Source organism: Caretta caretta, chromosome 2 (genome assembly GCF_965140235.1).
Source record: "Caretta caretta isolate rCarCar2 chromosome 2, rCarCar1.hap1, whole genome shotgun sequence".
In the NCBI taxonomy this organism is placed as follows: domain Eukaryota; kingdom Metazoa; phylum Chordata; order Testudines; family Cheloniidae; genus Caretta; species Caretta caretta.
In genome coordinates this window covers 267,270,984-267,284,952 of record NC_134207.1, presented here as the reverse complement: position 1 = coordinate 267,284,952, position 13,969 = coordinate 267,270,984, and the positions used below count along the sequence as shown (strand labels likewise).

General features: G+C 40.9%; 1 protein-coding gene across 1 annotated transcript in view; it reads left to right on the top strand.

Annotated features, from left to right (window-relative positions):
- Window positions 1–13,969, top strand: part of SMARCC1 (SWI/SNF related BAF chromatin remodeling complex subunit C1) — a 192,444-nt gene that overhangs the window by 56,678 nt on the left and 121,797 nt on the right. The window contains exons 11-13 of the mRNA XM_048837290.2: window positions 6,588–6,712; window positions 11,561–11,620; window positions 12,437–12,474. Coding sequence (XP_048693247.2) covers window positions 6,588–6,712; window positions 11,561–11,620; window positions 12,437–12,474 — 223 coding nt within the window. The remainder of the gene's footprint in view (window positions 1–6,587; window positions 6,713–11,560; window positions 11,621–12,436; window positions 12,475–13,969) is intronic.

Genomic DNA, 13,969 nt, shown 5'->3' with positions numbered 1-13,969 from the left:
AAGGTTTAAATTTTGTTTACATCATTTTAGTTTACACTTGTAAATTACTGAATTAAATTGAACCAATTTAAGTTCTTCAGTGTTCATAAAATTTTAAATGTCTACAAAGAGGAGTTTGCAGCTGGATAACTAGAGAAAATTTTTAATCCAGTTAGCTGCACTGGTACAACTTTCCTAATGCAGACCAGCCCTCGCTGATTATTAGTGACTGCAAATGATTTTTATTGTGTTTTTGCCCTTCTATGTTGCTTTGATCTATGAAGGCCTGAAAGGGTTTTTACAAGATAAAGAATGTAAGAACGGTCATCCTGTGTCAGACCAAAGGTCCATCTATCTCAATATCCTGTCTTCCAACAGTGGTCAATGCCAGGTGCCCCAGAGGGAATGAACAGAACAGGCAATCATCAAGTGATCCATGCCCTGTCACACATTCCCAGCTTCTGGCAAACAGAAGCTAGGGACACCATCTCTGCCCGTCTTGGCTAATAGCCATTGATGGACCTATCCTCCATGAACTTACCGAGTTCTCTTTTGAATCCTGTTATAGTCTTAGCCTTCACAACATCCTTTGGCAAAGAGGCTGACTATGTGTTGTGTGAAAAAATACTTCCTTTTGTTTATTTTAAACCTGCTGACAAGTAATTTCATTTGGTGACCCCTAGTTCTTGTATTATGAGGAGGAGTAAATAACACTTCTTTATTTACTTTCTCCACACCAGTCATGATTTTATAGACCTATCATATCCGCCCCCTTAGTCGCCTCTTTTCCAAGCTGGAAAGTCCCAGTCTTATTAATCTCTCCTCATACGGCAGCCGTTCCATACCCCAATCATTTTTGTTGCCCTTTCCTGAACCTTTTCCAGTTCCAATATATCTTTTCTGAGATGGAGTGACCACATCTGCACGCAGTATTCAAGATGTGGGCGTACCATGGATTTATATAGAAGCAATATGATATTTTCTGTCTTATTATCTATCCCTTTCTTAATGATTCCCAACATTCTGTTTGCTGTTTTGACTGCCACTGCACATTGAGTGGATGATTTCAGAGAACTATCCACAATGACTCCAAGATCTTTCTTGAGTGGTAACAGCTAATTTAGATCCCATCACCTTATATGTATAGTTGAGATTATGTTTTCCAATATGCATTACTTTGCATTTACCAGCATTGAATTTCATCTGCCATTTTGTTGCCCAGGCCCCCAGTTTTGAGAGATCCTTTTGTAGCTCTTTGCAGTCTGCCTGGGACTTAACTATCTTGAGTAGTTTGCATCATCTGCAAATTTTGCCACCTCACTGTTTACTTGGTTTTCCAGATCATTTATGAATATATTGAATAGGACTGGTCCTAGTACAGATCACTGGAGTACATCTCTACTTACCTCTCTCCATACTGAAAACTGACCATTTATTCCTACCCTTTGTTTCCTATCTTTTAACCAGTTACCAATCCATGAGAGGCCCTTACTTCGCTTAAGAGCCTTTTGTGAGGGACCTTGTCAAATGCTTTCTGAAAATCTAAGTACACTATATCCACTGGATCCCCATTGTCCACGTGCTTGTTGGACCCCCCCTCAAAGAATTCTAGTAGATTTGTGAGGCATGATTTCCCTTTACAAAAACCATGGTGACTCTTCCCCAACAAATTATGTTCATCTATGTGTCTGACAATTTTGTTCTTACTATAGTTTCAACCAGTTTGCACGATGCTGAAGTCAGGCTTACCAGCCTGTAATTACCAGGATCACTTCTGGAGCCCTATTTAAAAATTGGCGTCACATTAGCTATCCCCCAATCATTTGGTACAGAAGCTGATTTAAATGATAGGTTACAGACTACAGTTAGTAGTTCTGCAGTTTCACATTTGAGTTCCTTCAGAACTCTCGGGTGAATCCCATCTGGTCCTGGTGACTTACTACTGTTTAGTTTCAGTTTGTTCCAAAATCTCCTCTAATGACACCTGTCTAGGACAGTTCCTCAGATTTGTCATGTAAAACAAATGGCTCAGGTTTGGGAATCTCCCTCACATCCTCAACTATGAAGACCGATGCAAAGAATTGATTTAATTTCTCTGTAATGACCTTATTGTCCTTGAGTGCTCCTTTAGCATCTCAATCGTCTAGTGGCCCCACTGGTTGTTTAGCAGGCTTCCTGCTTCTGATGTACTTTTTAAAAAAAAAATTTTTTTTAAGATTACTTTTTGAGTCTTTGGCTAGCTGTTCTTCAGATTCTTTTTTGGCCTTCCTACTTATATCTTCATTTGCCAGAGTTTATGCTCCTTTCTATTTCCCTCACTAGGATTTAACTTCTGCTTTTTAAAGGATACCTTTTGGCTCTCACTGCCTCTTTTACTTTGTTGCTTAGCCACAGTGGCACACTTTTTGGTTCTCTTACTATGTTTTTTTAATTTGGGGTATACATTTAAGATGAGCCTCTATTATGACGTCTTTAAAAAGTTTCCATGCAGCTTTCAGGGATTTCACTTTTGGCACTGTACCTTTTTAATTTCTCTATAACTAACTCCCTCATTTTTGTGTAGTCCACCTTGCTGAAATTAAATGCTACCGTGTTGGGCTGTTACGGTGTTTTCCCCACCACAGGGATGTTACGTTTAATTTAGGGCTGTCAAGCGGTTAAAAAAATTGTGATTAATCACACTGTTAAACCATAATAGAATACCATTTATTTAAATCTTTTGGGATGTTTTCTACATTTTCAAATATAATTTCACTTGCACCACAGTATACAAAGTGTACAGTTCTCACTTTATATTTATTTTTATTACAAATATTTGCACTGTAAAAAACACAAGGAATAGTATTTTTCAGTTCACCTAATACAAATACTGTAGTGCAGTCTCTCTATCATGAAAGTTCAACTTACAAATGTAGATTTATGTACAAAAAATAATTGCATTCAAAAATAAAACAATGTAAAACTTGAATTTAGAGCCTGCGCGTCCACTCAGTCCTACTTCTTGTTCAGCCAGTTGCTCAGACATTCAAGTTTGTTTACAAGTGCAGGAAATAATGCTTCCTGCTTCTTGTTCACAGTGTCACCTGAAAGTGAGCACAGGCATTCACATGGCACTGTTGCAGCCAGCGTTGCAAGATATTTATTTGCCAGATGTGCTAAAGATTCATATGTCCCTTCATGCTTCATTCACCATTCCAGAGGACACGCGTCCATGCTGATGATACGTTCTGCTCGAGAACAATCCAAAGCAGTGCGGAACAATGCATGTTCATTTTCATAATCTGAGTCAGATGCCACCAGCAGAAGGTTGGTTTTCTTTTTTGGTGGTTCAAGTTCTGTAGTTTCCGCATTGGAGTGTTGCTCTTTTAAGACTTCTGAAAGCCTGCTCCACACCTCATCCCTCTCAGTTTGGAAGGCACTTCAGATTCTTAAATCTTGGGTCAAGTGCTGTAGCTATCTTTAGATATCTCACATTTGTACCTTCTTTGCGTTTTGTGAAATCTGCAGGGAAAGTTTTCTTAAAATGAACAACTTGCTGGGTCGTCATCTGAGACAGCGATAACATGAAATTTATGGCAGAATGTGGGTAAAACAGAGCAGGGGACATACAATTCTCCCCAAGGAGTTCAGTCACAAATTTAATTAACGCATTATTTTTTTAATGAGTGTCATCAGCATGGAAGCATGTCCTCTGGAATGATGGCTGAAGCATGATGGGGCATACGAATGTTTAGCATATCTGGCCATAAATACCTTGCAATGCTGGCTTCAAAAGTGGCCTGCAAATGCCTGTTCTCACTTTCTGGTGACATAGTAAATGAGAAGAGGGCAGCATTATCTCCTGTAAATGTAAACAAACTCATTTGTCTTAACGATTGACTGAACAAGGAATAGGACTGAGTGAACTTGTAGGCTCTGAAGTTTTGTGTTTTGTTTTTGAGTGCAGTTATGTAACAAAAATCTACATTTGTAAGTTGCACTTTCATGAGAGGTTGCACTACAGTACTTATGACGAGATAACTGGCTCTGTGGATGAGGGGAAAGCGGTGGACGTGTTGTTCCTTGACTTTAGCAAAGCTTTTGACACTGTCTCCCACAGTATTCTTGCCAGCAAGTTAAAAAAATATGGGCTGGATGAATGGACTATAAGGTGGATAGAAAGTTGGCTAGATTGTCAGGCACAATGGGTAGTGATCAATGGCTCCACGTCTAGTTGGCAGCCGGTATCAAGTGGAGTGCCCCAGGGGTCGGTCCTGGGGCCGGTTTTGTTCAATATCTTCATAAATGATCTGGAGGATGGTGTGGATTGCACCCTCAGCAAGTTTGCAGAGGACACTAAACTGGGAGGAGAGGTAGATACGCTGGAGGGTAGGGATAGGATAGAGAGGGACCTAGACAAATTAGCATATTGGGCCAAAAGAAATCTGATGAGATTCAACAAGGACAAGTGCAGAGTCCTGCACTTAGGACGTTAGAATCTAATGCACCACTACAGACTAGGGACCGAATGGCTAGGCAGCAGTTCAGCAGAAAAGGACCTAGGGGTGACAGTGGACGAGAAGCTGGATATGAGTCAACAGTGTGCCCTTGTTGCCAAGAAGGCCAATGGCATTTTGGGATGTATAGGTAGGGCCATTGCCAGCAGGTCGAGGGACGTGATCGTTCCCCTCTATTCGACATTGGTGAGGCCTCATCTGGAGTACTGTGTCCAGTTTTGGGCCCCACACTACAAGAAGGATGTGGAAAAATCGGAAAGCGTCCAGCGGAGGGCAACAAAAATGATTAGGGGACTGGAACACATGACTTATGAGGAGAGGCTGAGGGAACTGGGATTGTTTAGTCTGCGGAAGAGAAGAATGAGGGGGGATTTGATAGCTGCTTTCAACTACCTGAAAGGGGGTTCCAAAGAGGATGGATCTAGACTGTTCTCAGTGGTAGCTGATGACAGAACAAGGAGTAATGGTCTCAAGTTGCAGTGGGGGAGGTTTAGGTTGGATATTAGGAAAAACTTTTTCACTAGGAGGGTGGTGAAATGCTGGAATGCGTTACCTAGGGAGGTGGTGGAATCTCCTTCCTTAGATATTTTTAAGGTCAGGCTTGACAAAACCCTGGCTGGGATGATTTAGTTGGGGATTGGCCCTGCTTTGAGCAGGGTTTTGGACTAGATGACCTCCTGAGGTCCCTTCCAACCCTGATATTTTATGAGGTGAATTGAAAAATACTATTTCTTTTGTTTCTGATTTTTACAGTGCAAATATTTGTAATAAAAAAATATACACTTTGATTTCAATTACAGCACAGAATACAATATATATTAAATGTAGAAAAACATCCAAAATATTTAATAAATTTCAATTAGTATTCTATTGTTTAACAGTGCAATTAAAACTGATCGATTGCAATTACTTTTTTAATCACGTTTAATTTTTTTGAGTTAATTGCATGAGTTAACTGCAATTAATTGACAGCCCTAATTTAATTATATTCTGGTTACTATTACCAAACGATCCAGCTATATTCACCTAACCTCACCACATCCGGTGCTCCACTTAGGACTAGATCAAGAATTGCCTCTCTTCTTGTGGGTTCCAGGACTAGCTGCTCCAAGAAGCAGTCATTTAAGGTGTCAAGAAACTTTCTCTCTTCAGTTGTCTAAAAGTCTTCAGTTGTGTGGTTTGGATTTTGTTTTGTTTTTTTCTGTTAATTGCATTAGATGGTCAGGTCTCATTTAACCTAAAACTCTGAATAGTAAACTAGTGAAATGGCAGGAACCAAGAGATTTAAAGTTTGGCAACTGAGAGGGGAAGGTATTTGTAGTTGACTTGTTAAACTTTTTTGGTTTTTGTGTGTGTGTGTGTTTTTGGCTGCTCCTATTAAAACTTTGACTTATGAAAATTTTGGACAAAGACATTTTTGTTATACATTTAAACTCCCCGAGCTGAGGTATAAGAGCTCACACTGCTCTGAAAACCCCAAAATGTCCTCTGACATAACCAGAAGAAATGAGACTTATATTCCAAGTCCAATTTTAAAAAAAATATTTGCAGATCATTTTTAAGCATTTTCATATTTAATGCCTTTGGTTTGGGACAGCAAATTGTTAATTACATGACTGTATAGTAACATCTTCTGCAAACTTCAGAGCCTGTTACAGAATTTAAAAAGATGTGTATAAATGGGTCACTAACCTCTCTAATCTTACTAACACGAGGGCCACAAACCTGCTATTTTTAGCATATCAAATTATCTGAAATGCAGCTGTTATATCAACATGGCAAGGCAACACTGCATAAGAAAAGGAATTAAGAAGACTATCCATTTGAAACTGTGGGAGGAATTTAAATGGACAGAGTCCAATTTTCTGAGCTGGAATTTGGTCAGGACACAGGAGTTACACCATAGCCCCCTACTAGAATGTTACTTTAATATTGACTTGAGAAATCTACCATCTCCTAAGTCACCAAGACCACTTCCTGCAGCACCTAGGTGTTTCCATGGAAGTATCATCCTGACCCAACCCTCTTAACTTCAGAGATTTAGTGGGATCATCACAAAGATGCTACAGCTTCAAGTTATAACTTGCAGAGAATTTGTCTTATCTGTTTTAGACAAGCAGGACTGTATGGGAAAAGGCGAGGTCAGAAAGAAGAGGATGAGCAAGAAGATCTTACCAAGGACATGGAGGACCCAACACCTGTACCGAACATAGAAGAAGTGGTACTTCCCAAAAATGGTAAAGTATTCACACACAAGGTGTTAGCTGCACTGGTTTTTATGAATGATAGACCACTAAATGAACAGCAGACACTGTATTTTCACTGTATATGTTAGCCAAATCTTGGAGATACCGTCTCTACAAGTAGCCTTCCTTTTGGACTCTTTGGCCATGTGGTTTTATTTAGACAAGGCTTTGGAATGTGGCATTCTTCTGAAACTGAGTTTACCTCTTTTATCGCAATTGTTTTTTCTTGAAATAAGTTTATGAAAATTCAGTTAAGATAAGTGAATAACAAGCTAAATATTAAAGAATGTTCTTGCTCTGCGTATTCAAGTTGGGTGGTTTGCATCTAAAAATGTACATCAGGAGCAAAGAGATTATAGCTGATGTGGCTAAGGTAACACATTAAGGTAGAAGACCCAGGAATAAAACCAAGCAGTGCTGATTCCCAACCTTCTGCTCCAAACCTTTGAAAACAATGTTTCTCATTACAGTATATATTGGGTGAAAAGTAAAGCAGAAATACTTTGCATCCTCCTAACACTATCCTTAACAGAAAAGCATTCTGGGTGTTCGTCGTTGTTTGAGTTTAACTTAGTTTGGAGCCAAGGTACAACAGATTTGATCAATAATTAATATTCATAATTGTTTTGTGGGCAGTAGAAGTATAGTATTCATGGCACAAAACAAAGCACATTTTCCAGAATGTGTAAGAATAAAAGGCTGTGGCAGTACTTCAGCCCTGAAAAGAAGGCAAATCAGCTTTTATTAGACACAAACAGGAGCTCTGTTGTCCTCTGAGCCTGTACTGGATCAGCTGACCTCTTTTGGACTGCATGCATGTGACCAACAAAGCAAATGGTCAGTCTGACATGACAGATGTACAAAATCCAGACACATGACTCTCACTTCTACATTAATGGCTGTAAACTCCTTTTCGCTATCCATCATAGAGGAGCTCCAGGGACAGCTATATTTGAGAAATGTGTGAAAGAGAAAGCTCGTGCTTTTGTTGCTTAATCTTCATATTCTGCATCTTGAATGTTCAATATTTCAGGATGGGATACCAAAAAGTGTGAATAAAGCTAGTTAAGTCAGCCACAAATGTAAGATTTTTCATCATTCTGGGCCTGCCCTTTAATTTTCTGCCATCCTTCCTCTTAACTTGACTATCACAAGTTGTCATTGTGGTACCCTACCTGATGGACTTCAGATTTGATTACTTTTTTTCTCTCTGCATTGGTCAGTCATAAATGTTGTTGATTCTAAAACGGGGTTGGATATAAACATTAAAGTAGTATAGGGTGACTCAGAGTAGGAAGATAGTTTAAAATTGAACGTTGGGGTGAAGAACCCTCCAGCATAAACTGCTTATTATTCAATTTGTATTGCAGTAACACTTGGAAGCGCCAGCTGAAATTAGGGCTCCATTTTGCTAGGTATTGTACATATGTATGTATGTACGTACATACACAGTAAGACTGTCCTTGACCCAAAGAACTTACAAAGTAAATAGACAAGACAAAGGTTTGGAGGGGAAGTCGAGGCATAGAAATCAGCCTCTGTACCAGATGACTGGAAGGTATCTAATGTAATGCTGATTCTTAAAAAGGTCTCTGAGGAGATCCTGGCACTTGTAGGCTGGTGAGCCTAAATGCAGCACTGGGCAAATTGGTAGAAACTATAGTAAAGAACAGAATTGTCAGGCACATAGTTAAACACGATTTATTGGGGAAGAGTCAACATGGCTTTTGTAAAAGGAAGTCATGCCTCACCACTCTGTCAGAATTCTTTGATGGAATCAACCCACGCCTGCCCTCTACTCTGAGTTCCAGCCCAGGGCTCTGTGGACCACAGCTGTCTACAGTGTTTCCTGTAACAGCTGCATGAGAGCTACAACTCCCTGGGCTATTTCCCCATAGCCTCATCCCAACACCTTCTTTGTCCTTACCACGGGACCTTCCTCCTGATGCCTGATGACACTTGTACTCCTCAGTCCTCCAACAGTATGCCTTCTCACTCTCAGCTCCTCGGACGCGCCTCACTAACTGAAGTGAGGTCCTTTATAAACCGGGTGCCCTGATTAGCCTGCCTGTCCTAATTGATTCAAGTTGCTTCGTAATTGGCTCCAGGTGTCCTAATTAGCCTGCCTGCCATAATTGGTTCCAGCAACTTCCTGATCTGGAACAGCCCATTATCTTGGGGAAAAGGGACCTGCTTAATCTGGGGCTAATATATCTACCTTCTATCACTCTTCTGTAGCCCTCTGGCCTCACCCTGTCACAATATTCATAAATGATCTGGAAAAGGGGGTAAACAATGGGGTGGCAAAAATCGCAGACAGTACAAAATTACTCAAGATAGTTAAGTCCAAAACTGACAGCAAAGAGTTACAAAGGGGTTCCACCAAACTGGTTGACTAAACAACGAAATAGCAGATGAAATTCAATGTTAAGTGCAAAGTAATGCACATAGGATAAAAGAATCCCAACTATACATACAGAATGATAAGGTCAAAGTTAGCTGTTACCACCCAAAGAAGAGATCTTGGAGGCATTGTGGATAGTTTCCTGAAAATGTCCGGTCAGTGTGAAGCAGCAATCAAAAAAAGCTAACAGTGTTGGGAACCATTAAAATAGATTAAACAAAAAATATAATGCCATTATATATATCCATGGTATACCTGCACCTTGAATACTGCGTGCAGTTCTCATTGCCCCATCTCAAAAAAGATGTTTTAGAATTGGTGAAGGTACAGAGAAGGTTAACACAGATGATCAAGGGTATGGAACAACTTCCATATGAGGAGAGGCTAAAAAGATCAGGGCTGTTCAACATAGAAAAGAGATGACTAAAGGTCTATAAATTATTAATGTTATGGGAAAAGTGAATAGAGAAGTTTTATTGACCCTGCTTCGAGTGATTGCACATGTCCTTGCCATTTCAGTTGTATGCACAGCTGATGCACTGGTGTCATATTTTTTTTTTCCCCCCTTCGGCGGTCCTCGTCAGGGTGGCGCATATGCCCTCTGCCTCGTGCTGCTGCATGATGATACAAAAGTCAGAGCTTCCCCCGAACCTCCACAGTTCCTTCTGACTGCCACTGCCTTTAACATTTTTCCTTGCTATTGCAAGTTTTCCCTTGTTCTTAGTGTTGTATATAGTTGATGTACAGCCACATGGAATCAAGCTCTTTAAGTTGAGGATAGCATACAAATTGCCAGAAACCATGAGGGGGATAATGGAAGCCAGGGTGATGATACAAAACTTTATTTTCTTTAGGTATTTGTTGAGCTCTTGGTGTGGTATATGCCTGAGATCTCCTTTTGCTTTTGGGATTTGGAATAAGAGAAAAAAACCTCTTCCTGCTATGTAATGGAGGAACTTCCTCTCTCTCTCTGAGTCTTACCATTGTCCTGTTTACTAGACCACACTATCTCCTATGGACATCATAAAATCCCTAAGTACAGTAATGAGAAGAGGGGTACGTCCCTAATTTCAGGAGTTAGGCTCCCAAGTGCCGTTTGGCTTTGAAAATCTACCTCTGAGTTGTTGGTTTGTTTGGGTTTTTTTGTGTTTTCTTCTTCCTGAAACAAGTATGGTCACTGCTAGAGGCAGGATACTGGACTGCATAGACCATTGTTCTTTTATGCATTGGTAGTTCGTATGGCCGTCAGTAAATTAACTTACTTTAATTTCTTTAATTTTTTGAATCTGAAATACAATAGCTCAGTTCCTGTGATGTGGAACATGGTAGTTTGAGGTAGTTTTGGTGGCTTAGATCTAAGGATGCTGCACAGTGTGCACCAGCAGTAAACTTCAGCCACCACTACTCCTGAGGGAATTCTGCACCAAAATATTAAAAATTCTGTGCACAATATTTTATTTGTCCAAATACACAATATAATCATGCCAGTTTCAATTATTTTGGTAATTTATTTCAAAATATCTGTCAGCAAGTATGTCTGTAGCAATACAGACAAAAAAGGACACAGATAATTTTTTTTGACAAATAGATTCCTTGTTAGGCATATTAATACAGAACTTTAAGGAATTCATTTAAACTACAATACAGAAACATATTTTCCATATCCCTCAGAAGCAGTGCAAAGGCTTGGGGCAGTCAGGGGTAACGGAGGAGCTGAGAGAGAGGGAAGGAGCCTGGGAAGGAACCTGCAGGGTTGTTGGTGTGGGTAGGAGAAATATGGAACAGTTGTTTGGGGGGGAGGGGATTGTTAGGGAGTTGGGGAGCCTCCCTCGTGCAGACCCTGGCTGACCCCAAGCCTCTCACATTCAGTCAGGCACATCTGCCCCTGTTTCTGTGTGGCCCTGCATCTCCACTCCCATTCAACCCCTGGCTCAATGCTATCACTCCACTAACATCTGAGCCTGCGCCCCAGTCTGTCCCGCCACTAGCCCTTCTGCTCCCCAGTCTGTGACTCCCCCAATAGCCCTGTGGGCCCCGCTATGTCTGTCCAAACCTGGCTCTGCAAGCAGGGTGCTGTGATGAATGCAGCCAGCTGCTGGCTGGTCTCGTGCCACAGTGGCCTCGGGTGGATGAAAGGTGGAACTGCAGCACTCCTCTGGCAGAATGTATTTTCTGCAGAGGAAAAAAAATTCTGCACCAGACATGAATTCTGCCTGTTCGCAGTGCTGCAGAATTCCCCCAGGAGTACACAATGTGGAGAGCCCAGCATATCTGTAGTAATGTATGGGGTTGGCCTTTTCTCCCCAATAAAATACAGGTATGCTGTTGTGGTCGGTGAGACAGGTGTGCTTGCTAGGGAACAGTGTGCTTGTAAGGATTGAATCTTGATAGAGGGGGCACAAATGTCACATTTGCAATCTTGCTTGCTTCCACAGTGAACCCAAAGAAAGACAGTGAAAACACGCCAGTGAAAGGAGGAACAGTAGCAGACCTAGGTAAAAAAGAATTATATATTTTTAATTCTTCTTAGTCATCGTCTTGTATAACGGACCCCGGTTTGTGCAATAAATGTTTGTAATTTTTTTATATTTAAAAAAGAAAAATGTGGTGAAACCAGATACTTGAAATTTTTTTACATGTTCTTCCATCTGCGGAATTGCCATTTGGTACTTACATTCTACCTTCTAATGCAGATGTATGTGATCGATGTTATCAGTTTTGTCCCTTGAAGCTGCTCCCTTGTAGACATACTTTACACTATTACTGAGCTTGGTGTATAGGGGCAGATACTTGCCTTTTCCAGATCTCTTCTTTCCATGTACTGGGAACCTACATTCTGGTGTGCAGGGCAGCATATAAGGTCCTGGGCCAGGGGTAGTCAATTTATTTTATTTTATTTATTTTTTTGTCAAAGTCCAGATTTCTTGGTCAAAGTCCAGACTCCCAGGAAACATTTTTCACTTCCCAATAACAATGATGATGATAAAAAATAAAAAGATTTTGCGGTCCATTCAAACGCATCTGCTGGTCTGGATTTGGCCCACAGTCCACCTTTTGGTATCAAGAGGGCTTAATTATCCTTGCTGTGTATTTCTGCTCTTATCCTCTTTCTCTATGGCAGCTCAGTGTGTACATGAAGAAGAGATTATGCTTTAATGATGCACTGTCCATGTTCCTTTTTCTTGTCTCTCCTCTGCCCACCCCAGGCAAACAAAATCCTGTCCAGTTAAATGACTGTGGTGTACAAAGGTTTACAGGTAATCCAGCTGCATTTTATTAGAGTTTAATTCTCTTTGCTCTTTACCTTGCAGATGAGCAGGATGAGGAGACAGTTGCTACAGGAGGAAAGGTAACAACTGTTCAGTTAGAAAAGTTTAGTAGGGAATAACCTTCATCTGACCTTCAAGAACTCAAACTGTATCTTGCTCCTAAATTGTGTTTAAGAATAAATACATCCTTTGTAGGAGAGAGTCTTCTGCTTAGATGAAGTTCTCCTTTATGTAGTAAAAGAAAATTTACTTAGTATTGTGAGGTTACTACACCCTTTTATACGTTATAAGTTAAATGGAATCTGAAGAGACTTAAATAACTTCAACATGCTTTGCTAGGCTTTTAAAAACCTGAGATGTGCCCTTTGTTCTTTAGACTTGGTCCTGCAGACTTAAATGCAACTGGAGCATTGACTGTGAACAGACTGCAGGATTGGATCCTCTGTTTTGGGGAAAAAATTAACTGAATTGTTGAACATGTGTCTTATGTATAAACAATTTGCCAAGTAAACCTCACTGCTGTGGCAGAGCAATGACCTCTAGAGGCCACTTGTGCAGATGAGACACACAGATTTCCAAAATTTGATGCATCTATTTGCGTGTGTGGAATTTGTATGCCTAACACGTACACCTGTGCACGCCAGTTAGGTTTTTTTTGCACTTGCACATGTCCAACTTTGAAAACCTATCCCATACTCACTCTCCTTAGTCTGTGCTATTCTTGTTTTGCTAAACTTTGGTGTATATCTGATTTGTATATGGGTTGTCCTGTTTGAAAAGGGGAGAGAAGAAAGAATCTTAGGCTGCAGTGCTCATGGGTGTGAAAAATCCACACCCTTCAGCGCCGTAGCTGTGCTGACCTAACTCGCCATGCAGATGCAGTTACATCGACGGAATAATATTCCATTGACCTAGCTACCATTGCTCGGGGAGGTGGAGTTCATAAAGCAGCAGAAAACCTCTTTCCATCATTAGTCTGTGTCCACGTTGCGCCATAGCTTCAGCAGCGTAGTTGTGCTGCTATACCACCCCAATGTAGACATGGCTATAGTTGTGTATGCCATCCATCCAGATTGTAATCCGTTACGACTTTTGAAATGTTATATAACCCCCAACCTCACCCTGTCCCCTTTTCCCTCCACCCCCACTCACAGAGTACACAAAAACCCATACACAGTATTCATTGTCATCATGCCTTTTCAACAAGAGCTGCTTCCTCCAACCGTTACATTTTTCAACGCATTCAGCTCAGATTTCCTTCTTAAACGTTGCTGCTACAGCCCAGTAATCTCCCCTAAAGAGCCTCAACAGCCTCTTTCAACACAGCACAGCTTCCAGAATCCTGGATCAGGCCGGGTTTGGCGGGGGTTGTTGTTTTTTGTTTGTCTGTCTCAGCAGTCCTCCTCAGAACAGGATCCCATAGTCAAGGAAGCCGAAGCCCTCCTGGTGATGCCATTTGCACAGCCATGCGCTTATCTCCAGGATGTAGCCGTATCTCCCTCGGCCCCTACCCTTGACTGAAAGGATCATTGGGAACACTACCTGCGCCCCCCACCCCTTCATCCTCACTCTGAA